General features: G+C 38.8%; 1 protein-coding gene across 1 annotated transcript in view; it reads right to left on the bottom strand.

Moving 5' to 3' along the window:
• Positions 1 to 26,612, bottom strand: part of FREM1 (FRAS1 related extracellular matrix 1) — a 131,226-nt gene that overhangs the window by 92,582 nt on the left and 12,032 nt on the right. The window contains exons 3-14 of the mRNA XM_087926602.1: positions 21,325 to 21,419; positions 20,726 to 21,027; positions 19,068 to 19,219; positions 16,967 to 17,290; positions 15,623 to 15,731; positions 13,825 to 13,956; positions 10,241 to 10,585; positions 8,676 to 8,818; positions 6,436 to 6,632; positions 4,893 to 4,983; positions 4,155 to 4,322; positions 579 to 787 (exon numbers count right to left, since the gene is read on the bottom strand). Coding sequence (XP_087782728.1) covers positions 579 to 787; positions 4,155 to 4,322; positions 4,893 to 4,983; positions 6,436 to 6,632; positions 8,676 to 8,818; positions 10,241 to 10,585; positions 13,825 to 13,956; positions 15,623 to 15,731; positions 16,967 to 17,290; positions 19,068 to 19,219; positions 20,726 to 21,027; positions 21,325 to 21,419 — 2,267 coding nt within the window. The remainder of the gene's footprint in view (positions 1 to 578; positions 788 to 4,154; positions 4,323 to 4,892; positions 4,984 to 6,435; positions 6,633 to 8,675; positions 8,819 to 10,240; positions 10,586 to 13,824; positions 13,957 to 15,622; positions 15,732 to 16,966; positions 17,291 to 19,067; positions 19,220 to 20,725; positions 21,028 to 21,324; positions 21,420 to 26,612) is intronic.

Raw genomic sequence — 26,612 nt, 5'->3', positions numbered from 1 at the left:
TTTTCTTTTTAAAAAAGAGCTAATATTTCCCATTCTTCACTAAGAGGCATCCATAAGGATGCATGTCAGAAAAAAAAAGATACAGCTGTAAAATCAAAGCCTCCCCATTTTTTAATCACATGGTCAAATCCACCATCTTGACATCTCTCTCTCTCTCTCTCTCTCTCACACACACACACACACACACACACACACCTCTAACACACACACACCTCTATTTGGGGCCCTTTCGGTGAGGTCAATTATAACTGATGTTTTCTCATTGGGCATTGATCATGCTGCCTGAAGGTCATGGAGGTTATATACTCTGATATATCTTGGTATCTCTCTGTAGGAAGGTTGGGCTTCTAGTTATACATACAGAATCAACTGTTCAAAATAAAATTGACAATTTTGGATCAATTTTCTCAGACCTGCTAGTTTATATTTGCAAAGAGTTAATGTGGAGAGGACAGGAAAGAATTGAAACGTATTTGCTTGCCAATGAATATAAGACAGGCTACCGGTCATCAAAATTAGATCAGGCTTGATTGAAATCAGGCTTATGGCTTCACAACAAAAGCAATTTGCTCCCTAACCTGACTTTGGACATCTGTAAATCTTCACACGTCAGCCAATCTCTTTGATTCATTGGATTCTCGTTTAATTCAACAGTTCCATGAAGAGGAAGCGTAAGGAGATATATACGTATGTTTTCCAGTTTGGTGTCCTCATCTGAAATCAAAATATGGCCTTTGGTAATGGTGCTCTGGCCCCCTTCTTCCACTTTCAAGCTGTGTGTAAGCACCTAAGCAGAAGAAAAGATACAACAGTTGTCCTTTTCTCTTAGTGTAATATTTTTGCTGATGTTTTAGTACTGGGGCATATTTTTTCACAGAACACAGTTCTGCAGGCTTCGAAATCTCCCATCTAAAAAAAGAAGTTTTGCATTCTGGAGACACTCTCCACAATTATTTTCTCAATTGGTCAACGTCAGACTTGAAGAGGGTCAGCCTTTGTGCCCAAAATGAAAAACTATAATTTTCTGACATTGTATTTTCTTATTGCAGGTGATAAGGTAGATGGCCATGAAGGAGATATGCAAGTTCCTCTGCCACAGTGAGAAAGAATAAAACAATTTCTAAGCCCGGAATAACCAGTTAGCATTTGGAAGTGATTCCGACAGAGGCCTCCAGTGGTGGGCTCCTACCAGTTCGGACCGGTTCTAGTGAACCAGTATGAACAACAATCAGTTGGCCTCGCCCACCTGCCCTATCCTGTCTTACATTTCCTTCTTTTGCGGCTTAGCTGATATGCACGGCAAAGTGGATTACCGCGCTTCAGCTGCTTGCTCTTCTTACCAAGGAAGACTAGATGGTGAGCTGGACATGAAGGTGAGGTTCAAATTGGTGTTTATTGAATGCTCACAGAACAGGTTGTTAAACCGGTTGCAACTGGATGCCTCCCTAATAAATAATGGGAGGAGATGCAACGCTATCAGATTAGGAACTTTCTGTTACTACAGCCAAACTCAAAGTGGTTTCAGCCCTTCTGAGGGATCTACCTTGTGGAAGTGGTATTCCTGCTATGAGGAGTACTTATATTTGGCTAGATTTATTGAGCTTTCAAAATCATACGGTAGTTCCGTTTCTGCCAGTTCCACTCACAAGTCCTCCCAAAATCTGTAATTGACCCCATTATCATCTTCACTTCTGCCAACCTTAAAATGCAAAACACATGCAGAGAACACTATGAACCAGTCAACACCCACTATCTTTATCTTCAGTTGACAAAACTTTTATCTCTACCACACAAAACTACAAAGTAAGAGTGTCCCACTTCTTGAATGACTACTCCCTCGGAATCTGGAGCAATAAAAATCCTCTCACCTCAATTCCAGACAAAAAGGATATACAATAAATTGCTATTCTTCCCCTCTTTCCCATTTTCCAGGTCATTTTGCATGAACTGATTTGTGTAATTAATCTTTCACCCCCACAAACCATCATTTTCTTATTCCATTTAAATCACTCTACAGCAATAATTCTTATACAGCATATGTCAACAGTTTTACAGCCAGTGTTTTTTTCCCAATGATGCTGAGTAGAGGTTGACTTTTGAAATTTGAAATTTTCTCAGCAGGAAACAGCTGTTTTTAATTCGGAATGCATGTAATAGCACAAGCAAGGCATCAGAACATTTTCCAGTGAAGTAAGAACCCTGAAGTCAAAACAGATGCTCTATGTTGTCCTCAAAAACTTAAAATTTGAAATGTGTCTCTGTATTCTAATATTCTGACTTTACATGTGTACAAAGAGTAGCGGAAAAATAATGGTTGGTTTTTAGCAAGGACGGGGAGAAAGGTTAAAGCAAAGAATTCCCAGAAGTGGACAAAACTCTGCTTTCAAACTCAATAGCATTGTGATTCAAATGAAAGACCAGTTTTGCTTTGTTCTGATTCCAGATACAGTGAATAATGTCTCAGTTTTGAAATACAGGCATCATAAGATAAGAGAAAGATGATGCTAATTCTGAAAATGTAAGGAAACGGGCAAATCATCACTTGTGCTTTAACAGCCTATTTATTTCTAGTACTAACTCCTTCTCAGTCCAATTAAACTTTTTTTTCCACATAGGAAAACGAATGAGAATTGTGGATTCTATCCATTTACACCTAAAGCGTGCTTATTTTAACAGATTGTGAATGTTTCTAAGTGGGGTGGGGGGGAAATCTCAGACGATATGAAAAGTAACAAAAATAATATAATTCCCATAGCCTACAAACACCACACAGGGTCCCAACTCCTGGTCCACAACCTGATGCTGGCCCGCAGTCTGTTTGGAACCAGGATATGGAAATGGTGGGTGAGCATGTACGTGAAGTTCAGGGAATTGGCTCCTGGGAGTTCTCTCAAACCCCTAGCTAAGAGTCTGCACAGTTTGGAGAACCCTCAAATCCCACTCCTGGTTGGCCCCGCCCATCCCGCCCCGCCACTTCCAGAAGTCTTCATGCGGCCTGTAAGTGCAGGCTGTGCGGGGAGGGGAAAAAAACAGGCCTCCCAGAAGTTCGGGAAGGCTGGAAATGGGCCCATTTCCAGCTCCCAGAAAACCTCCAGAGCCTGAGGAGGCTGTTTACGCCTGCCCAGAGGCTCGAGGAAAGCCGCCGGAGCTGTGGTGCAGGAGACAGATTAGGCCACGCCCACCCAACAACCGGGCAGAGAACCTATTGCTAAAAATGTTGAAGCTCATCCTTGGGGAAGCTACATTTGTGAAAGCGGCATGTGCATGCGCGAAACCATTCCCTCTCCCCATTGCTGCCACCTCTGCCAATCCCCCGAGCCAGAAAGGTTGGAGACTGCCAGCTTACAACATAGACAGCTTTATATTTTACAAAAGCTTTCCGTCCTATGACAACAGTAGAGAAACTTGAAAAGCACAACATGGAAACGAAGGAAGTTTAATCTTTTGCAATCCCACTGACTTCTCTCACAGTTTTTTTTAAAAAAACTGATTTTTCCCATTGTCCTAGCTCAGAAATTGGAAAACTGATCATTCCAAAGAAGAATTGACAGCATCAGAAAGTATTAAAACTTCCTATTTCTATCTATTATTCCCTTTCCTGAACCTGTTTTGCCCACCCCGCCTTCTCTGGGAAAAGCCATGTTTCATAAAACGTGATTCCATTCTCAAATATCACTATTACTATTATGGTTATTGTTTTAAAATCATACCAAAATACAATTGAGTAAATGATTTTGAAAAGAAAACCATTCAAATCTGAAAATAAATGAACAAAATCTATGCCTAGCTTCTACACCTACGGAAACTCAGACAAAAGTGATATACAGACAGTCCTCAACTTAGGACTATAATGCAGTCTGCTCATCATGGTCATAAGTCATGACAGTTGTAAATCAAATCGTCTACCGGACTGACCCTTTACAACCTTTTTGGTATCATGTGACCACAGGATGCTGCAAATGGCTCTAAGTGCTCTAAATTTCTAAGCACCCAGCATGAGGTCACGTAACCACGAGGGCCATGTCTGTCAGTATTTCAGAACCAGGTTATAAGTACTCCCTGGGAAGTCCATTCTAACTGCTAATGATCACATAACTCGAGGTCTACCTGTAGTCTCCCATTTTCTTCTACTTCTTTTAGCATCAGAAACTTACCTCTGGAGACTGATTGTCCACTGGAAGAACAGTAATGTTGAAACAGTTGCCATACACAGTTGCCCCATGTTGATTGCTGATGGAAAAGGCAAACTGGATATATTGGGGTTCAGGACCAATATCTTCCATGGGTGGCACATAGGCAACTTTCATGTGGTTTATGGCATGCTAAGGATGCAAAATAGTTAAACAAATCTATGTTATACAGCATTAAAAAAATCTTGCATTCTGTATCTGCATCACTAATCGTTTTTAAAATAAGGAAATATTTTCAATCATACTATTTTCAATCATACTCCAAGGGTAGGCAGCCATAAAGTTGCCATACTTGTCCAGCCCTGCTTTAATCTAGTTGTGCACACATTTTTGTTTAACAATAACCCACCTTTATATTTTACATTTCAATTATTATACAGCTGTGAAAGCTGATCATTAAAAAGGAATGAGGAAATGACGGTAAAAGACCTTTCAATTATGGATTTGAAAATGTTTACTAAAAACATTGCAGATTGCAGGAAAAAAAAACCCATGAAACTATCCTAGATAAAATTAAGATTGACTACATGGGAATTCTTTAAAACTAGCATTACATTTAGCCTTTTTTTTCCTCCTTATAGTTTTCATGTAGTGAAAACTGCTTCTAATCATATGAGAGCATCTTGTTTTTCAATTGACTCTTTTTAAGTAAGGTGGGTGTAATGCACGATGGGATATTTTCAGGTAAACTTAATAACTAACCTGAGTGAATGATCTTAGTGATGGAATAGAAGGATCCTTAATAAGCTTAGGAATACTCTCTACCATGAACAATTTTCCAGCATCTGTGTGGCTGCAGAAAAAAAAAAGTACTGTCATATATGTGTACAAAATCACCAGATGTTTTGAAAAGAGAAGAAATACCGTCATTCCAAAATAGGACAGAAAGTTTCTTATAACTGTCTCTTTACTTGTTATAATTTATAGCAAAATAATTGTAACCACAGAATGTCTGTGTAAGTACTTGTACGTAGATAACATACAGATCTGATTTTATAACAGATTTTTCTATGACCATTCAGCAAATGCAATGGTTGTTAAGTGAATCACTGTATTCCTAGGGGCGTTTTTTTGCTCCAAAGACTAGAAATTTACAAAAGAATATCATAAATTGTGGTCATGTCACCGCAGAATGCAACAACTGCCCATAAAGATAAGTCAATTGCAGATTTGACTCCAAAATGCAGTCATGTAACTGCAAGGATGTATGCAGCTATTGAAACTCTAGAACTGAGTCATAAGTACTTTTGGAGGGGCCCACTAAGTGACCAGGCATAAGTCCAGGACTACATGTAACCATAACTGTATAATGTCCATAATACTGAGGTGTTATTATGGCAAGCTACCTGTGTGCTTATTAGTTATTAAAGCCATGTGCACAATCTGTAGCTTCCCAATTACTAATTATTAGCTTCCCCCATAACTGTGTTTTCAAATGGCTTCCTGACGCCATTTTAGATCTGCTTATTTATTTCTATTTATTCCTGTTGGATCCATATTCATTGTCATTGATCAGTTTCTCATATTTTTGCTCTATGATGCTTTGACATATGTCAAAGATATTAAGGTACAAAGTATCTTCAAATTTCTGCTTAGATGTAAATTGAAGGCTGTCTCTAGTGTTGTACATATAATCTGGTCCTACCTCTACCCATCCCTGCAGGTAGAATAAGTGATTGCTGGCACGGGCCTGAATAAATGTAAAAAAATGGGAAACTGATCAGTCAAGATGCACATAATATAAAACAAACAGAGAAGCAAGCGTCTTTCAAATCTCTCCTTAATAATACTTCCAACTGACCATCAAAAGATAGCCGAGCCTGAAAACACATAGGTATGCAGGTAGTCCTCAGCTCATAACCACAACTGAATTCAAAATTTTAGTTGCTAAGCAAGATACTTGTCAAGTGAGTTTTGCCCCATTTTATGATCTTCCTTGCCTCTGTTGCTGAGGGAATCACTGCAGTTGTTAAGTTCGTAGCACGGTTGTTAAGTAGCTCTGGCTTCGCCTGTTGACATTCCTTCTCAAAAGGTCTCACCTGACCCCGGAGCACTATAAATATATGATGCATCTGAATTTGGACCACGTGACCATGGGGATGCTGCAATTGTCATAAATGTGATAAATGGTCACAAGTCACTTTTTACAGCGCCGTTGTAACTTTAAATGGTCATTAAATGAATGGTTGTAAGTTGAGGACTAGCTGTATTCTCTTCAGAGAAATGGACATCCCCTGAGACTTACTCGTGTGCCAAGGAGAAGAATGGGGGAGATGTTATGGTGTAGATTAGCTCACTGTCCTGGGTCTCCATGTCTATATAATGAAGGTGTGTCTTTGTTAAATAAGCAATCTCTGTTTCCTTAACAGTCAGGTGACGGTTTGTTCCTGGAAATTCTTTTGGCAGCTGATCATTCACAGGAATTATGTGCACTCTTATTATCTAGGATAACAAGAATAAGAAAAACGATCACACCCCGCTTTTTTTTAAAAGAGACCATCCAAAATGCTGCAATTAAATAATCATGGCATTTAAAACAAATCTATGCGACTTGTTGGACCACACACCTCAAGCACAAGGATTGTCAATTTTTTCCAAGCATGATCAGATCCCACATTTACCTAGATACTATTCCTATTTTTTAAAAAAAATGTAATGAGATTTTAGCATTTTTACATGTGCGCCAGGGGTGGGATGCTACCGGTTTGGCCCAGTTCTATAGAACCTGTAGCTGCAAAGAGCAGCTGACACCGAACCGGTTCTGTGTTTGGCCCACCCACCTGTCCAGGCTCTAGGCTGCCCTTTATTCCCTGCTTTTCCCTCCTCAGCTGCTTTGTGCGGCACAGCTGAGGTTGAAAAAGCAGGAAACAAGAGGATTTTCAAACGCTGGGCATTGGAGCGCAGCACTTATCAGCTGTCCAGGCAGCACAGATGATTGATTTCTTGCAAAGGCTGCACAGACAATTGTTCCCAGTTTGGAGAACCAGCAAATCGTTCCACTGGCTGGCCCCCTCCTCCCCGCCCACTCATGGGACCCATCCAACTTGCCTGGTTTGATAAGTTGCCATTTTTCCTCCCCCCACCCACCCAACCATTAGCTGTTCTGCTCTGCCAGGAGATTTTGATTAGCTAGAAAGCAGGACATTCTTGGATTTCTTGCTTTCTAGCTAATCTAAAAGCAGAGCTGAACCTTCCTTAGGACTGAAGCTTTTCAGTGCAGACTCAGATAGCTGATTGCAGATAGATAGATCTCTAAATTAACCTGTAATTCTGTGAGCAACTCAATCTGCCTGCCTGCTTTGGGATAAAAGTTGCTCTTTTTTAAATAAAAAAATCAATATTTACATACATGGCATGTTGTGAGTTAATTTTTGTGAGTTTGCTTGCAAGCAAATTTTATGCGACAGAGTCAGATAGCCGATTGCAGATAGATAGATCTCTAAGTGAATCTGTGATTCTGTGAGCAACTCAATCTGCCTGCCTGCTTTGCCTGCTTTGGGGTAAAAGTTGCTCTTTTTTTATTTTAAAAAAATCAATATTTACATAAATATTTATAATATTTACATACAAGCCGTGCCCACCCACTCACATGACTACCAAGCCATGCCCAGTCAGCAAGCCATGCCCACCTAGTCACATGGCCACTAAGCCACACCCACAAATTAGGCCACACCCACAGAACCGGTTGTTAAGAAATTTGAATCCCACCCCTGATGTGTACTCACAAATTATCACACCGGCAGGTTGCAAGAGCTGGCAATCTTGTGAAATGTTGTTCTTTACATTTTGTTTAAATTAATCTGTGTTATATTTAAGAAGTCCCTGGACACTTCCGGAAATATTGCAGTTCTTTGTTCTGAAATCTTCTAGAACAAACAACTTAAAAGGCAGCTATATATGCTCCCAGTATTGCATCTAATTTAAATCAGGTTCACTGCATTTTTATAGGTTTGCAATGCCATTTCTTTACTTGGTACAAAATAAGAGTTTTCTCCAACCTGATACCCCCTCTTGAAGCCTGAGTTACAGCTTCCATCATCCCCCTCTACCAATCATAAATATGGTTGTGGGAAGTACTTTGAGAACTAGGTTTTTTCCAAGATAAGAATTCTGATTAGGTAAACAATCAACTGGGATTAGTAAAAAAAAATCTGAGACATGCAAAGCTGTGATTAAACATTCAAAAGCTGGGGAAAAGAAATTATTTCATTGTAGTATGCAATAAAGGTATTTGATCTATCCTTGCAATGTCACATATTTAGACAGATTCAGCTATCCAGGGAGTAAGGAAGGAACCTAACAATATTAATCTTAATGTGTAATCATGAATTTGATCTATCTGGGCGAGAAAAGGTCATCCTAATATATTTGCACGCTACAAATGGGACATGCTAATTTGTAGGTGAATTTAACACTATATATTTTAGTTATACAGAAATGTCACTGCATTCTCTCTCATTCCCTATAATGATTTCTAAATCTTACCTGAATTTCTGAAAGATTGGGAGGATCATGGCTATCATACAGAATCAGCTCAACTGAATCTTCAAATATTTCTCCTCCTAAGTGATGGTAGTAAATTATCCCATTAAACAGATCTTTCTGAAGGAATTTAGTAACTGGATAACCTGTTAAATAACAGAAAGAAGTCCGTAACTTAGAATAGCAGAGGTCACTAATATTATAATTTTTTGAGCATGAAATCTTAGACATGGTTATTCTGTATTAATTCTGAAATTAGCAATTTTTTTTAATGCTGTTGAGGTACATAAGACTTTACATTTCTTTGGTGTTTTCTTTTAATATGCCTTCTAAGCTTTACTATTGTTCCCACTTATTTAGGAAAGATATAAGTTATATTTGTTGTAAATAAACACCATGCTCATATTCTAGGAGAAATTTCCTGTGTCAAACTTTACACAACAATTACTTTATTTCTCAAACAGAAGCATTCGTAGGAGTCAAAACAATAAAGATAATGATTCAATTGTGCAGTCAATTGTATGCATATAAAACAGGGTAGGTCTTTGATCACACTGTCACAGCTATCTTAACTTTTTTATTCCTCCCTGCAGATAGACGGGTATAGAATTTCAAGGGAGAATGTATTTATTTGTTTGTTTGTTTATATCCCACCTTTGTTATTGAGGAATTCATTTTAATTTTGAATGACATACTAAAGGCAACACAGGTAGTCCTCAACTTAAAACTATTCATTTAGTGACCGTTCAATCTTACAACGGCACTGAAAAAAGTTACTTATGATTATTTTTCCCTTTTGCAATTATTGCAGCATCCCCATGATGACCTGATCAAAGTTCAGACACTTGGCAACTGAGTCATATTTATGACGGTTGCAGTGTCCTGGGGTCATGTGATCACTTTTTGCGCCCTTCTTACAAATAAAGTCAATGGGGAAGCCAGATTCACTTATCAACCGTGTTTCTAACTTTAACAGCCGCAGTGATTCACTTAACAACTGCAGCAAGAAATGAGGCAAAACTCACTTAACAAGCGCTTCACTTAACAACAAAAATATTGGGCTCAATTGTGGTCGGAAGTCGAGGACTACCTGTATGTCAAAAACATATGGAATTGGTCGGGGGAGTGGACTCAGATGAAAATTAAATTTTGTTGAATTTATAACCATGGGTACATTTAAATATAAATCCAATCAAATATTAATTGATACAATTGATAAGATTGCACCTCTTGTCTTTCATAAATTCTCATTCACATCCTGTCTCAGTGAAAGTTATAATTTTGTGACAAATTAAGCCTATAGCCAAGACTTTTAGAATCATGTGGTCCGAGAGTTTCAGGTTGTTTACTCTTGGTGTTTTTTGATAATAGAAGTTGTAACTCTACTATGCATTTGTAAAGTTCTTAGCAAAAGGAACTAACATAAGCACCAAATAATAAGGTGGACAAGCGTGAAATCTCATGCGTAGCTGAAAATAATCTCCAGGCATATATGAAAACAGAACTCAAACACTGTGTAAAGAAAAGGAAAAAGGAATAAAGATTGCCATAGATGCTGAGCTCATTACCAATAAAATCTGTTTTAGGCTTTTTCATTATTTCTCCTGCTCGGGGTGATCTGGTGATATTGAAGAGAATGTAGTCATCGCTAGAGTCCATATCCGATGCTCGAAGCATTGAGCTTTGGATCAAGATCGTTCCTCCTTCATGGACTTCTATTTCAACATTACTAACGAGAAAAGGGGGGCTGTCATCTTTGGGCAGAATATTGATTGGAAACCTGTGGCGGCTACTGTGCTGGCCATCAAAGATCCTAAAGACAATGGAGTCTTTGGTGGAATCGCTGTCATCATGATGGTAACGAACAACTCCAGTCTTCAGATCCAAGACATTAAACACGAATCCTTTCTCTCCTGTTAGACAATAGAAGGGCGAACAATTTATATTAGAAGCTACCTTGGGAATTGCATTCCTTTTTATAAAACGATGTAATTGAGATGAGAAACAGGACAATAGCATCAGTGTTCCAAAAAATTTGCTCAAGTGATCCTACTGATGTCAGGGTTCCAAGTAACACACCCATAGCAAACAAAACTCTGAGGCAGGTAGGATTCTTCCAAGAATAATTTTATTTGGATATGTCATATTGGCACAGGCTGGTGAAAACCGACTCTGACTATTCCCACAATGTTCACCTAATTAAAAGTAAAAGTTTTTCACTTTCTCAACAGTCACATGGTCCAATCAGGATACAGTCCAGTTGCTAGGTGACTCCAGTCTGCAGGAATGTCCTTGGTTCCCAAGAGAAAATATTTTGTTTTGACTAAAACACCCCAACTATCTCTGGTCTATTCCCCCCCCCCCCAGTCCCTCTTCCCCAGTGTGTCAGTGCTGAAGTCTCAGAATGGCCTCAGTCAGGCCAACTTCGGGGTTGACAACTGAATTGCTTAGAACTCAGGTAATATGACAGGACCATCTCTAATTCCACATTGATTCAGAAGACTGAGTGAAACTAGAGACGTTTTCACATTCTGCTGATGAAGAGTTTTAAATGTTTCAAGCAATACCAAAAAAAGGTACGTGGGGACTGAACCTAAAAGCTTCAGAAAGCAGATGTAAAGCCCTTGCATTCAAGCAGACATATAATAGAGGTAGTCCTCGACTTACAACAGTTCATTTAGTGATTGTTCAAAGTTACAACAGCATTGGGAAAAAATGACTTAAGGCCATTTTTCACACGGTAGTTGCAGCATTACTATGGTCATGTGATCAGAATTCAGGCACTTGGCAGCTAACTCATATTTATGACAGTTGCAGTATGCCGGAGTCATACGATCACTTTTTGAGACGCTCTGATAAGCAAAGTCAATGAGGAAGCCAGTTTCATTTAACAACCATGTAATTAACTAAACAGTTGCAGTGATTCACTTAACAACTGTGGCAAAACTTACTTAGCAAATGTGTAAAAACTTACTTAGCAAATGTGTCACTTCAAAACAGAAATTTTGGGGTCAACTATGGTCATAAATCAAGGACTACCTGTATTGTCAACTTTAAGGACAACATTTTGGTTTGTTGTCAAATGCTTTTCAATCAAATCAATACTGTGTTACTTTTGAATTAATCTGAACTAACATACTTCAAATTTAGACAATTCACATTGCAATTTATCTCTACAGTGTGTATGTTAGTACACGTATTGCAACTTTTATCCCCTTCGCTAAACTAGGGGTGGGCGTGGCCAGTGCTAACACATCCGGTCAGGGGGCCACAAGTTTGACGCCTCTGCCTATATACACAACAGGCACACACACATATATACATTCGGAGAACTCTGCTTCTTCCCTCCTAAGACACACCAACACTTTGGTCTTTTAGGCAAAATTGACTCCCCACTCCCCCTGCCATATGCAAAGAGTAACACTTCAGCTCATTCTCAGTAAACACTCCAGTTATCACCCACTAACAGAAGTTCAACAGGAAGTAGAAAATTGAGGCACAGAACTGAACTGAACTGAAATCTCACACTATGGAGCAAGAAAAAAAGTTCAGCAAAAACAAAAATATAAGTGCAGAAAGGGATAAATAAAAATAAGGCAAATCTTTTCTGATTTTTGCTCCTTATCCAATATACTGCATCTAATCACAATTTCATGGGCTGGACTAGAAGCCTGCAAAGTCCTTTCCAACTCTGTTGTTCTGTTCCAGCTTTAACCAGGGATGGGATTCAGTTTTTTTAACAACCGGTTCTGTGGGCGTGGCTTAGTTGGTGGGTATGGCTTGGTGGTCATGTGATTGGGCGGGCGTGGCCAACTCGACATCACTCATGTCAAGGGGTGCTTCTCCTCTCCTGGCCTCTCATTACAGTGGGGATGCTACAACGGTCATAAGTGTGAAAAATGGTCATAAGTCACTTTTTTCAGTGCCATTGTAACTTTGAATGGTCACTAAATGAACGGTTGTAAGTCAAGGATTACCTGTACAAAAATATAAAAAGCTTCTTTGCTTGCAAAAAGCTGCCCTAAATACCAATCATTGAATACTTGCAAGCCAAAGTTATAAATCAGGCAGGGTGCCAGAGCATCTTGAGGAATTAAAATAGTTAAAATCCAGTGATAACTACCAAGCAGCCAACTCTTGCTCATAAAGTGAAACCCTTTAGCAGAGAGGTCATTTAAGCTCTCCAGAAAAAGCACACCCAGGAAAAGCAATCCTTAGATCCATTTGCACCTCTTAAAGATAACAACTGGTCTCACTTACCTCACAAGATATCCTAAGGAAATCATCCAGATTTAAGGAAAGGTCACATGCCCCCCAGAAAGGCAGTAAAAAAAAATCAGTGCCAAGCTTGCATCCTGCCTCTTGGAAGTATACCCCAAAAGGACAGTGACAGATAGTACTGAAGCAGTAAAGGACCCCCTCCCCAGATAGAAAAAGAAACCATGAGGCAGGAAAAATTTGAAACACAATACAAATAATTAAATCACAACAGTAACTGTTGCTTGTTGAAGCTGAATAGGGAAAATTATCCCATCAATAAACACAGGATTAAACGTCACCAAGCACAGAATTAACCTTCACCAAAAAACAGTTTTAGACCAAAACTCAGAAAGGCTATGTAAAGTCACATTTGAATGTCAATCTTCCTAGCCAGCCAAGAAGCCTTGCTGAATGTCACTCATCTTTGTTCCCTGTCACTAAAAGCTTTGCTTCATTATGCAATTATTTCTTCAAAGTGCTGATTGTCCAGGGAAGTATTTCCTCCCAACAGCAGTGTAAATATCTTAAAACAACCCTTCCCCTTTAAGAAAGTCAGGCCCCAGAAGCTCCGGAGACAGGAAGTCTAGGCGTACTGCCAAGAATGTAATAAGGGTGGAAAAAAACAAAAGGAGATGGCTTCTAACTACCAGTTCTCCAAACTACTTAGAAAGTTAACAAGGGGCTCTATAGAACCGGACAGAACCGGTAGAATCCCACCCCTGGCTTTATCCCTCTTGTGTCCATAATGACAACAGAATAGAAATGGAAAGTAGGACATAAGGTGATCCCTCCTCTGGTCCAGACTATGAAAGAAACATTTGGGTGAACAAGGGAAAAAATATTAGAACCAAATTGCAACTATTTCAGTCAGACTTTAGAAGGAAGATGATACCTCTTACAGTGAGCTGCCCATGTTGTAACCCATCCACAGGGACCAAGCGAACGCTGCTGATATCATCATTGTCTACAATCTGAAGCTGCTCCCATGTTATTGGGCGAGACTGACCTTCCAGAAGATCAAGACCTAAAAAAGACAAGAGAAACAATGATACAGCCAGAGTTATTACACTACTATGCATTTAATATGAGAAATATTTAACATGAGAAAATAATAGGTACTGGTATACAACAAAAATATAGGTTATATTTTTATGCATCCGATAAATTTTTTTATAGGAACTTAAAAAAAAATTTAGAGATTAGTCTTTAAAGAAATATTTCTCTGTTTTACATTCCACATCACCTGATTTTACTGTGCTTTATTGCAGAATAGAGGTATCCAACCATGGCAACTCTACTCGTGGACTTCAACTCTCAGAATTAGGAAAATTAAAACTCGGGGCTGCTGCAGTCCAAAACCTTAACCACTATACCAAAGTGGATCTTGGATTCTAACTTCATATCAGGAAAAACCTATTCACAAATAGCTTGATAATAAAACGAACTCCTCTAAGAAATTATTAGGTCCCTTTTACTGGATATCAGGCATACACTAGGTCACACAGTAGCAGGAAGTAGGCCAGTATGACACAGCCCCATTAAATGTAAACAGAAAGTTGCTCCCTCATAACTACTTTCCTTCACCTTGCTGTCCATCTAGCAAGGAAGAACTGCTTCTCCATCCCCTTTGGGATTGAGTCAAAGGGAGGTTTTATGCTGATAGTGTGGAAAACGCTATTTTCAGGTCAGAAAATGTTGGACCAGCTTTAGTTCACTTTAGTGGCATTTGCCTACAAGATGGAGGATCCACTGTGATGACATGCCCTTAGCAAATGGTCAGTGGGACACCTTTGTACCACGTTAAGCACCATGTGAAAATGAATCCTTAGGCAGCCATCTGTTATGGATGATTTCCTTGAACTGTTGGAAGAAATATCCTTCTGGGTTCAGTTCCAAGTGGGGAAAAACATGGAGGAAACATGGAGGCTGTTTGGAAAGATGGTTTAATGGTGGACAGGACCACATGGCTTGAAGCTCCAAAGTGAAAAGGATGATCACATGCTTCAAGATGTTGGGTGAAGGAAAAAAAGAAGGGCCAAGATGCTGAGAGACCTTTAGTTATATACCCTTTGTTGCAATTTGAATTTGAGCTTATATTCTGATTGGTTGTCAGACTCCCATGGGGCCATGCAGGGGCAACTCTGTAGGCTGTCCTGAGTCCCAGGCTTGGTTGAGCCTTGCTGGATGATGATGTAATTGAAAGGGCTTTGGGCAATTCCTATAGCTCTACCTGGAGATCTTTGTTATGTAAAATAGGCTGGCCTAGGCTAGAGTAATGGTCCATTAGCAAAGGTGGGCGGGGGCTGAGTTTCTGCTTCTGAGGTGAGTTTCTGCTTCTGAGTTTCTACTCTTTTTAGGGGAAATATTCTGCCTTTTTAATATTTCCTAGGATATTTCATTTTTCTAGGAGAGCGGTGGGTGTTAACTTCCTACAGAATAATTGTCCAACTTTGTGACTGTATGATTTCCTAGGAATACATATTATCATAAACAGCAATGAGACCTATCCATTGTATTCAGTGCTAACTCTTTGTTTAAAACCATATTTTTCTCTGCATATTTTACTACTTTACCCCAAAGCCAAGAGAGATTAGAGCTGCTAGAAATCTCCATGGTTTATTTAATTTGATCTTGTAAGTGTTCTTTGAATTTTAAATCAAAGATATTATGTCATTAAAAAAAAATCTCACCCATATTCCATGAAACCCTTGGTGCATTTGTGTCTGCTGTTCTCACAGAGATATAAAGAGTAATTGGCACACTTTTTTCAAAGTACAAATCATAAACTTCAAACTCCACCTATGAAATAAAACAGACACAAACTGTTTACTCAACATTATTTCCCACTCTGCAGAGTATAGTTTGGAGTTTTGTCCCCACAGCAGCTAATGGGAAAATATGGGAATTGTGTAGTCAGGACAAGAGCAAAATAATGTCATCCCATTCACCTTCCTGACAAAAATATAGCTGAGGCAAATGATTTTGATAATGGAGGCCATCTACAGCACATTATGTTTAGTACAAGTAAGAACATTTCCTCTATAAATTTGTCTAATCTTTTTTAAGATTACCAAAGTTGGTCATGGCTCATTATTGCTGGGCAGATCTGATTGTCGATCAGGTGTCAACTCTCAGTGACCACATAGATAAATCTGCTTCAAGATGAGAACAGATCTAACAACCACTAAATAATATTCTACAGCAAGGCTGTCAAACTCCAGGCCCATAGGCCAGATGCGTCATGCACTGGCCACACCCACACCCAATTTAGCAAAAGGGGGGGGGGAAATCCTGATATGTCACGTGACGCCACCGTGACGACGTAAGTTTGACAACCCTGTTCTAGAGAGACATAATTTACAATCAGTAACATTTATGGCATCAATAATTTGGGACCAAATTCTTTTGGGCAACAGCTTTCAGCATCACATTTTGAATGGAAGAAAAGAATATTGTACCTTTATTTTCTTTCTGCTAAATCAGTACAATGATTTAAGGCAGTTGTCAACTCTGAAGGTACAGCAATATCTCCAAACTGGGCAACTTTAAGACTTGTGGACTTCAACTGACTGGGGGATTCTGGGACTGTCACTTGACGTTCACAAGTCTTAAAGTTGCCAATTTTGGAGACCTAGATTTAAGGTTTCATGTGTAAGTTATTAATTTTAACTTCCACAAGAGGGAGCAGTGATTTTTGTTGCAGACCCAGGCACTGCTGAAGGCTAATAATATTTCTAGTTTATTGGTTAAAATCAGAAGAAGAAAAAACCTCTTACGTTAACAGAGTTGGTGCAAAAGACATGCATGATGTTCATCTGATTTTTCATAATATGATCATTTAACATTTGTCAATTTACAACTATTAAAAGTCATTGTGAGCAAAAAAATAATATGAAATGCTTTCTTTGCCTCTTAGCTACCCAGAACAACAGTACTAAACAATGAAATCCTCATAGGATCTTTTTACTGTACATGTTCTGTACGTTTACTATTTAGTCAGGAACAGGGTTAGGGTTCAGCTTCCTTTCAATTACCTCATAATTTCTTCTCTCTGTATGGCTGCTGTTTGGAGGTTGATATGCAATCAGCATGCTATCCAGGCTGGTCCAGGTGAAGGACGAGACAGCTTTAGTGTGGTCTTGCAGGTGTGTAATGAAGCCTTCCTGGGGTGGCTGGGTGATATTAAAGACTAACAAAGATTTGGGTGTTTCGCTGTCTTCAGCATCCAATATGGCTGTGGATAGGGGACTCAGGATGAATTGGTCGGCTTCTAAGATGAGCATGGCCATGAAAGTAGGTTGAGGGGGCTGGTTAGAAACTGCATTTTTTATGTGAACAGGAATCCAAGCATACTCAGACTGGGAATAAAAAAAGAAGCAAATTAGATTCCTCCTTTGTGAGAGAGAAAAATCCTCATATTTATAACACTTTTAATGTTAAATAAGATAAGCCATCTCCAGTTCTGATCATTGTTTATCCCAGTGGTCCCCAACCTTTTTTGTACCATGGACCGGTACAAAATGATCCACGGACCGGTACCGGCATTAGCACGCACGACCAAGGCAAGGCGAGCCAAGCGACCGGCCAGCCAGCCGTCCCCCGCTTCTCCCCACCACCTTCAACTCCTCCTTTGTACCTTCTCGCGGTCGACGGGCTTTTCGGGCTCTTTCTTAATTTCCTCCTGAATAACGTGAGACTCCACCGCCATCGGGATGGCTCTTCATTCGAAGCCGCCCCCACCCCTCTTCGACAAAACCAAGGTGCGAGGATTCCTTCAGCACCCAAACGCCACTTTTCAACCGACGACCAACAAGCTCACCCGGAAGCACTTTCTCAAGCACCGTCGAAACAAGATGGCGGCGCCCAAGCAACCACTAGCCACCATTCTTTGCGGCCCGGTACAAAATGATCCACAGACCGGTACCGGTCCGGGGCCCAGTGGTTGGGGACCCCTGGTTTATCCAATGTACCAATACAATGTTTATTTAGAGCAGGTCAAACTGAAGGGAAATGCTGAACATCAGCATTGCATTTAATACAGTAATATAACAAAGGAAGATAATTCTCATACAGTCATTGAAAAATAATATGATAAACAGATCTGACCATTACAGAAACAAAGAGACAGATGGAGACAAGGCCCAGAGGGTTTAAACATTGATTCTATATTTAGGGCTTATTCTTTAGTAATGACTTTTTTTCTTTAAATATTATTAACATGCAGTTCTCACATTTCTTGTGAGCTTTCCTAATTTGTTTATTTCCATCTGTGGAATAAAAGCTGACAACAGTAAAAACAAACAAACAAACAACACACACTGATCTCCAGGAGATTTAAAAAATGTATTTCCATCTTTTCATTGCTGAAAATGCACATTTATAGAGAGAAGCTATGTCCTAACAAAACCAGTTAATTGATGCCATATTTATATTTACTTTGCTATTTAAAAGGTGAGTGGCTAATGCTGATGGTTCCACAATTCACATTAGGGGAATAAGAGTCCACAGAGCCAAGAAAGGTCTAAAGGGTTTAAATCTAAACTACTAACTCATCTTCACTCTGATCTTCTGCTGTTTCACTGATTGAGTTTTTCACTTTCTTCACAAATAGGCTCTTTATTCCAATCAGATGTTTCACAACAAAATTTTATAATAGTCACTGAATAATCCTATGTTCACTCATCTGGTCTCTTGCCTGTGGTCTGCAGGACTATACGACAAGGAAAGAGAATTGCAGAGTGTAGCAAGGCTCAAGATAAATCAAAGAGGCTGCTAGGCCAGTCAGAGATATCCTTTTTCTTAGTAAAACTTGTTAGATTTTTGCCTGTCTCTGGGAAGTTCTTTAAAGTCTTTCAGGTTAATGGGGATTTTCTGCAGAGTCCAGGCTGGACTGGGTTCTGAGATGGGAGAACAATTACTGTTACCTAATTCATAATATCCACTAAGATCATGACACATTTTATGATCATCACTCAAGATTTTTTGTAGCCAAAATCCAGGTCATTTGTGGAAAGACATCTGAGACTGCTTTATAATGTGAGAGTCAGAACCAATAAGGAGTCCTTTGCATTTGGATTTGATGTTAAGAGTCAGGTAAAGCAGAACTGATTTTGGCCTTACATCTAAGACATTTACCTTATACAAAATCTTGCTTCTGGTATCAGTGAGATCCAGCCTGATGGGAATGTAATCTATATTAGGTGAAGGAGGGTCCAAATGTTGGTATCTAAGTCCCATCAGAAGAAACTCATCACAGCTCACTCTGATATTCTGAACAGTCCTCAGGTCTGAAATACAAATCTTGATCAGACAGTTTCATCCATCCTATGGTTCAAAATCGGTGTAAATAGGTCTGGGGAGCAGAATCCAGGATTATTACATTCTCTGCTTGGGGATACAGGTGTAAATCACAATGTCAGCCTTTCTCATTTATCCATGGGGTATATCTCTCAACTGTTATCAGACACATTTCCAGGGCAGTTTTTGTGGAACTCTTCCAATTGCTACAAACATGTTGGCAAAACAAAGCTGGTCACAAGGTAAAAACAGCCATTTTCCATTCACGTTTCATGTACATTGAGCATGTGTAGTTTCCATAATTATTAAATAACCAAACCATACTCAAACCATATGTTATGTGATACGCAGATAAACTCCCCCTTTATATTGCTTTGAAATAAACTGGTAAAGTCCTGATCTGGGTAGTACACAGATTTGAGAGGGTATGTAATCTTATTCTTTCTTAAACACTTTGTTTTTCAAATTCTTATTCAACCCACGTCCTAAAATTTCTACTTTTTAATGTGTCAGTGTATATCTAAAGGATGCAGCTAGGAGAGGAATATTAGCCCTTGGTTCTCACAGTCTTCCTGCAAAGAAATAGAGTTAGTCTAGAGAATTTTACTTTTAAAAAGAGAATAAACTGCATGCCATCTAATTAATATAATAGTTGATTAAAGAAATGATATTAGAATAGCCTGCTCACTTGTAAGAACTTTAATTATGGATGTCTCTTCCCCCAGAAAAGATGACCTAAAACTCACAGCATTAACTTTTAGACAACAGGACATTTTTAAATTTTCTGGCATTTGATATTTGAATTAAAACAAAAAACAATTCTTCCGTACCTTCTCAATCTATTATCAAAATAAATGTTATCAATGAGTAAACTACTTTTTCCTCTTACAGTTCTTTCACGCTGAGTGGACATACACTGAATAACTCTTTTAATGGAGAACCGCTTTGAATTAAGGACTATCCTTGGATAGCTGTAACAAACATGGAAACCCACAGCTCACATACAATCCTAAAAATCCAGTTGTGTGATCTATTGCAGCTCCTATGATGGTTTCAGACTTCATTGGGTGCTGAAATGCTGGGTAAAGAGAAAGAAAAAGCCTTTCTAACTTCTAAAAGAAAAGAAACTGTTGGTAGCTGCATATGGGTGAAGAGCTCTGTGTTTGAAAGACAAATGTGATTTGATTGGATGGCTGGGTGGATAAAATGTGTGTGTGTGTGTGTGTGTGTGTGTGTGTGTGTGTGTGTGTGTGTGTGTATGTGTGTGTGTGTGTGTGTGTGTGTGAGAGAGAGAGAGAGAGAGAGAGATGTGTATGTATCTGAGTATATGCATGTGTATGTAAACATGTGTAGCCATTTGCATGTTGGCAGATGCAGTCTCCAAAGACCCAATCTGGCTTCTAGGGAAGCATTAACCACAGATATAAGACCAATTTGGTCTCAATACTATGCAGATAATATCAAGATAATCAATATATTTTTAAAGCAGGACGTACTGGTTGTATGGAAGGAACTCTGTGGCTGATCTCCTCTAGGTACTTCTTCTTTGTTTTCTCCGATAACAAGCTGACCGTGGGCAGGCAGAAATGTCTCTAAGGAGTTCAAGCTTAGCGTGCATTCCAAATTTATCTTCCTGTTGTAGTCCAAAGTGATTATGTTCTTATTAACTATGTTAGACAGGCCATGAAACTCAGGGACCTCCAAAGCACTGGAGCTCATCTTGATAATATTACAATCTGGTTCAAGTATCTTTACAAGAAGAATGAGTGTTTCTGTGAAAGTTTCCATTTCTGTAAATCTGCAAAGGATAAGGAAACCATGCAATCAGCATCCAGGAAGCAATACTGAAATATCTGTACGAAAGGTGAAATGTACCACAGCTAATGCTTGATCAATAGTGACAACAGCCAACTAAAATGTTGACCAAATTATGAAAATAAAGTAAATGAAAATCTTAGATTTGGTCTTTTTTTGGAACCTAGAAGGAAAAGCAGATTTTCTTATGAATAATATTAATTTTTCATATTAACTCTACAGAAAGATGGAGATATATTTCATATACCCTTGACTCATATGCTACTCAGGTGTTGCTTACCTATATAGCCTCAGCATGACAAAGTCTTCATCGAGAATTGGGCATCCGTTGTGAGTGTACTTGACTTCATTGGGAAGAAAATGGCAGTCAAACACCTGTTACATAAAGAGCATGTTTAAAGAAGGAACATAGTATTATAGACATTTCTGTTTTATCATTATGCATTCATATCTTGTGAAGGATATATTGCAACGTAGATGAGACTTTCACAATTAAATCATGCATGATAAAGATAGGGAACCTTACAATGTAATTGAGATACAGAAATGAACACTGACTTTATTGCTTTATTTAGAAAGTTGTAAAATCAAAACTTCAGGAGCTGATCATTGTGGAAGGACCCTGTAGATTACCACTTTTGCTTCGTCGCGGAAGAAATGTCCTCCTGAATACAGTTATTTCTCCTTCGTGGTCAGATTATCCCAATCTAATTCGAAATCAGATATTTTAAAAATCACTTATTCATGTTTTAGGAAAATCCATAAATCCTCTAGTAAGTTCCACATTAGAGAAGAAAGAGACATGTTTTAAAACTGTATACATTTGGTGAGGGAGAAAAGCGAGTGCAGCTCCCCACTGAATCTGTGAATATTTTTCAAGTAAACATCTTGAAGAAGGTTGGTTATCATTCCTTATGTCATAATAGAGAGCCATTTTGGTGTAGTAATTAAGGCAAAAGGCTAGAAAGTCAGTGACTATGAGTTCTAGTCGCATCTAAGCTACAGAGCCAGCTGGTTGACATTCAGCCAGTCACTTCCTCTCAGCCTTAGGAAGCAGTAAATGGCAAATAACTTCTGAAATCTTTGCAAAGAATACTGTAGCAACGAAGGCAACCCCCACCCCAAAGAATAATCTTAAAGGGGTGAACTTTGAGTCCTCCAAATACACGGATCTTCAAGAAAAAATATAATCACTGAACTCAACATTTTACATATAAAATTCACTTATTACTGCATGGTGTTATGCTAAAAATATTTTTATTTGTTGAATTCTCCTTTTGTAGGGGGTGTAATCGTAGTGACAGGTTTGCCTCCTCCTCCATGTTTTTTATTTTTATGTTTAATTTATTTTGATTAATTACAAACATTTAGGTGACTGGCTTTTTATGCAATCATATCTATCAAGGCCTATTGTATGAAAATCTCTGCCAATTATATGGATAATGGAGAAAAAGAGGCTCACTCATTCAAATTCAGGACTCCCAAATGCCAGCAAAGTCACAAAATAACTGAAGATTGATAAACAAATTCTTCTCTTACACTAGAAATGACAAAAGTTGTCATCTTGACAATGATGAGGGGGAAAAAAACAAGATTCATATTAAAATGAAGGTTGGGAAAATCTAGAGTAAGCTTTTGAGCCCCCAAAATCTTTTATCTAAGTTTTTATATACTATAGGTAGTTCTCCACTTACAACAGTTTATTTGGTGACTGTTCAAAGTTACAATGGCACTGAAAAAAAAAATGACCTCAAGGACCTTGGAGTACTCATCTCTAATGATCTAAGTGCTAGAGCCCATTGTAACATTGCCAAAAAGGCATTAAGAGTTGTTAACCTAATCCTGCATAGCTTTTTCTCCAGTGATATTGTACTGCTAACTAGAGCATACAAAACATTTGCTAGACCAATTGTCGAATACAGCACATCTGTCTGGAACCCGCACTGCATATCGGACATTAATACAATCTAGACAGTCCAGAGATATTTCATGAGAAGAGTCCTCCACTCCTCTACTCACAATAGAATACCTTATACCACCAGACTTGAAATTTTAGGTTTAGACAACTTAGAACTACGCCACTTTTGATCTGACCTAAGCATAGCACATAAAATTATCTATGCAATATCCTACCCATCAATGACTACTTCAGCTTCAAACACAACAATACATGAGCACATAATAGACACAAACTTAAGGTAAACCACATGAAACTTGATTGCAGGAAATACAACTTCAGCAACAGGGTGGTCAATGTCTGGAATATTCTACCTGACTCTGTGGTTTCTTCCCCAAACCTCCAAAACTTTAACCTTAGACTGTTTACTGTTGACCTCACCCAATTCCTAAGTGCCATGCCCTTGTTAGAGTCGGATTATGAGAGAGAGGAGGAACAGCCAACAGAGAGTGGATGTGTGGCTCCGGAGGTTGTGGAGGAGGTTGGGGAAAGGCAGAGACTGGCTGGGCAGTCAGAGGAAGAACCAGTTCCATCCCCACTTCATCCTAGGACACACAGGGAGGAATGGAGAAGGAAACAACTTGGCTTATGAGAGAGGAAGCGGCCATGATCCCCCTCATTGGTTGCAGCTGGGGAGAATAGAGAGCATTGTCAGAAGCAAAGCTTCTGTTTTATTTTGGGCTGAAGTTATCTTGGTTGGCGTCCTTCCAACAGACTGTGCCTTGTTATCTCCTTGAAGTTGGTAATTACTTATCCTGGTCCGTTGTGGAATTTCCTTCATTGTAGCTTGTTTTGGTTTTTTATTTCACCTCTATTTACTCATTAAGCTCGGACTGTATTGCTTACTTTTGAAGACTATTTTTGAATAAGTTTTATCTCCAACTGAGAATTATTCAACAGTGGGGCCAAGTTGGAGGCATTAAAGGACATTTATTTACATTTTGGATTTTGTTACTTTTGTGTTACACTCCGGGTCATCACTCCTAAGCAGTCTGTAAGTGGCGTGCATAAGCGTACCAACTTGCCTACCATCCCTGTCCTAATGTACCCTATTTATTTGTTTCCATTTCTTGTATTAATAATCATGTTTATTCTTATATCTGTTATCTAATACATATTTGACAAAATAAATAAATAAAAATTACTCTCAAAAGTTTTTGTGCTTAAGACAAAAAATGAAAGTCCCTAATCAAAATTAAAACTAAACTTTAAATGGTAGTAACTTCTTTACTACCATTTAAAGGTGCTCCAACATTTCTCCTCTAAGACACCAAATTTTATCCTGCTTAATAGTAGAATGCCATTAACAATACCGTTTACCCTATGCATGACATTCAGAAATACATATGTGTCCTCAAGCTAATACAGGAAATAATTGAAAGAAACCAGATGTGCACCCGAATCAGTATAAGCATACATTAGTTTTGGGTTTTTTTTTTATATAAAGCATATTAGAAGCTAATGTGTGAAAATGACTTCAGATAGATGGGAAAAGATTAAAGGCAATTAAAGCCTCCAGTTGCAAACCACTCCTAAGCTTTGAAAATGCAGCTTTTTCCAACGCAAAAAGATACATCTGTACAGCTTTTGCTTCTCCATCAGAGAATAATAGTCATGCTATCCATAAATTATATTTTTTTCCATAAGACATCGTTGCTTCTACCTCTTAATTGATAACAAAGGAGATAAATAATGAAAGCTTTCTTCTCAACAGGACCGTTACCAAAAACAGACAGCAATTATAAAATAGACACAATCTGTTTTGTTAAAAAGAAACATCTGTTTTATGCTACCTAATATGTTTTCCTTTTATACAAACAGGCATCCATAATTGTCTATATATTTAACAAGTAAAACAAAGGAGAGCTAAATCTTTTCTTAATTAATGTCTGCCTGTGCTTTTATTTCCACTTCAATTACTTTTCAATTACAATATGTAATTAAATTGTCACACATCCCTAGCACATTATTCACTTTAATGACAGCAGCGAGATCATAGGAAAGGCTCTTCTACAATGCAGCTTTTGCTGGTGAAAACAACAATTCCTAGCCTTCCCTTCACCTGCCTGATGCCCACCAGATGTGTTCAGTTTCAATACTCGTTGAATCACATCCATTCAATATTATTTTGCGGCCATCCAAAATAGTCAGTGTTTTGTACAGTCAAAAACTAAGTGCTACTTTGGCTTTATGCAAGACCAAAGTCATGTATTACAGCAGCCAGCATTGTTGATGATGATAAGCACTGCCACTTGCCAGGAAGTCACAGGGCAAGACCTGATTGGTGAATGATGAATCAGTGGGCAGGATCAGAATTTTGATGCCCTAGAGGAGGAGCTTGTTGAGGTGGTGAGGTCAACAGGTCAGTTGAAGGTAGGAAATCAGTTGACATCCATCAAACTGTGGTGCTAGCCTTGCTAAATCAAAACAAATCCCTCAAAGCAATTCATTGTAAGTTGTTAACAAACAGCATTGGCTGTACACCAGAGTTTTGGAATTCTTGCTCAGAGGTCACATTGCAATGAATACAGTACAACTCAATACTTACAATGCTTGCCTCTTGAGCATGTAGCAGTTTGTGTGTGCGTGGTTAGTAAAGAAGAAATAAATGCTGAAAGATCCCAAGAGGCCACGTGTGATTTAAATTTATAGCACTGTGGCTCAGTGTGCTTGCTTTCCTGTATATCCTCTGTACAATTTGTGTGTTTTAACAGCATGTGGTCTCCTGGAAATCCTTTTCCTTCCCGCCGTTAGAGTTCTGAGAAGAGCATTTGGATAAACATAGGACTCTTTCTAAAGTTTGCAAAACGGTTTAATTTGGAAGTGATGTTCATTTAGAGTAGAATAGATATTTCTGAATTTAGTCTATTTCAGTTCTGAATTCCATGGAGCTTTTGCATGCAATCAAGGAGGTGGTGTGATCTCCACAACCTTCCTCCAGACCAGGGGTCTCCAACCTTGGCAATTTTTAAGACTTTATGCTGGCTTTAAGCTGGCTGAGGAATTCTGGGAGTTGAAGTCCACAAGTTGCCAGGGTTGGAGACCCCTGCTCCAGACTGTCTCCTCCCAACCCTCCACTGATTTGTATTAAAGCGTATTAAATCTTCCTCATATTCTCCCATTCCTGAAAATGTCCTCTCATACTTATAGAGATAAACTTAACATGCGTGTGTATTTTTTCCCATGTTAGGTGGCAGGAGAAGGAATTTCTGCTTTTCCTCAATCTCATGTTGGATCCATATGATGGAGTTCTAAGACCAGTCATTGTGCAGGGTGCCAAGATGTCTGACTACTCACGTCGTGTTTATTCTTTTTATATGGTTTTCCACAAGTAGCAAAAGGCAACATAGATACAGCATTAGGATTGGTTAATCCCCTCACCAATAGTGAATAGTGATGATCTTAACAGGCGAGATCATTGCACCAGTCCAGGACTTACCAGTGAGATCATGCAAAGAGGCAAACAGCCCCCACCCGCCCCAGGTATTAGGCACAGCAGTATGCTACAGGATCTACAGGATCTCAATTGCTACTACATCCATACATTTAAGTTGGATGGTGTTGTATATCTGGAATGCCCAAAGATCATTTTGGACATTTCTAGAGCTTGA

Source organism: Pseudonaja textilis, chromosome 2, assembly GCF_049901715.1.
Source record: "Pseudonaja textilis isolate UNSWEBS1 chromosome 2, rPseTex1.2, whole genome shotgun sequence".
Classification (NCBI taxonomy): Eukaryota; Metazoa; Chordata; class Lepidosauria; order Squamata; family Elapidae; genus Pseudonaja; species Pseudonaja textilis.
This window is presented reverse-complemented; position numbering and strand designations above follow the sequence as displayed.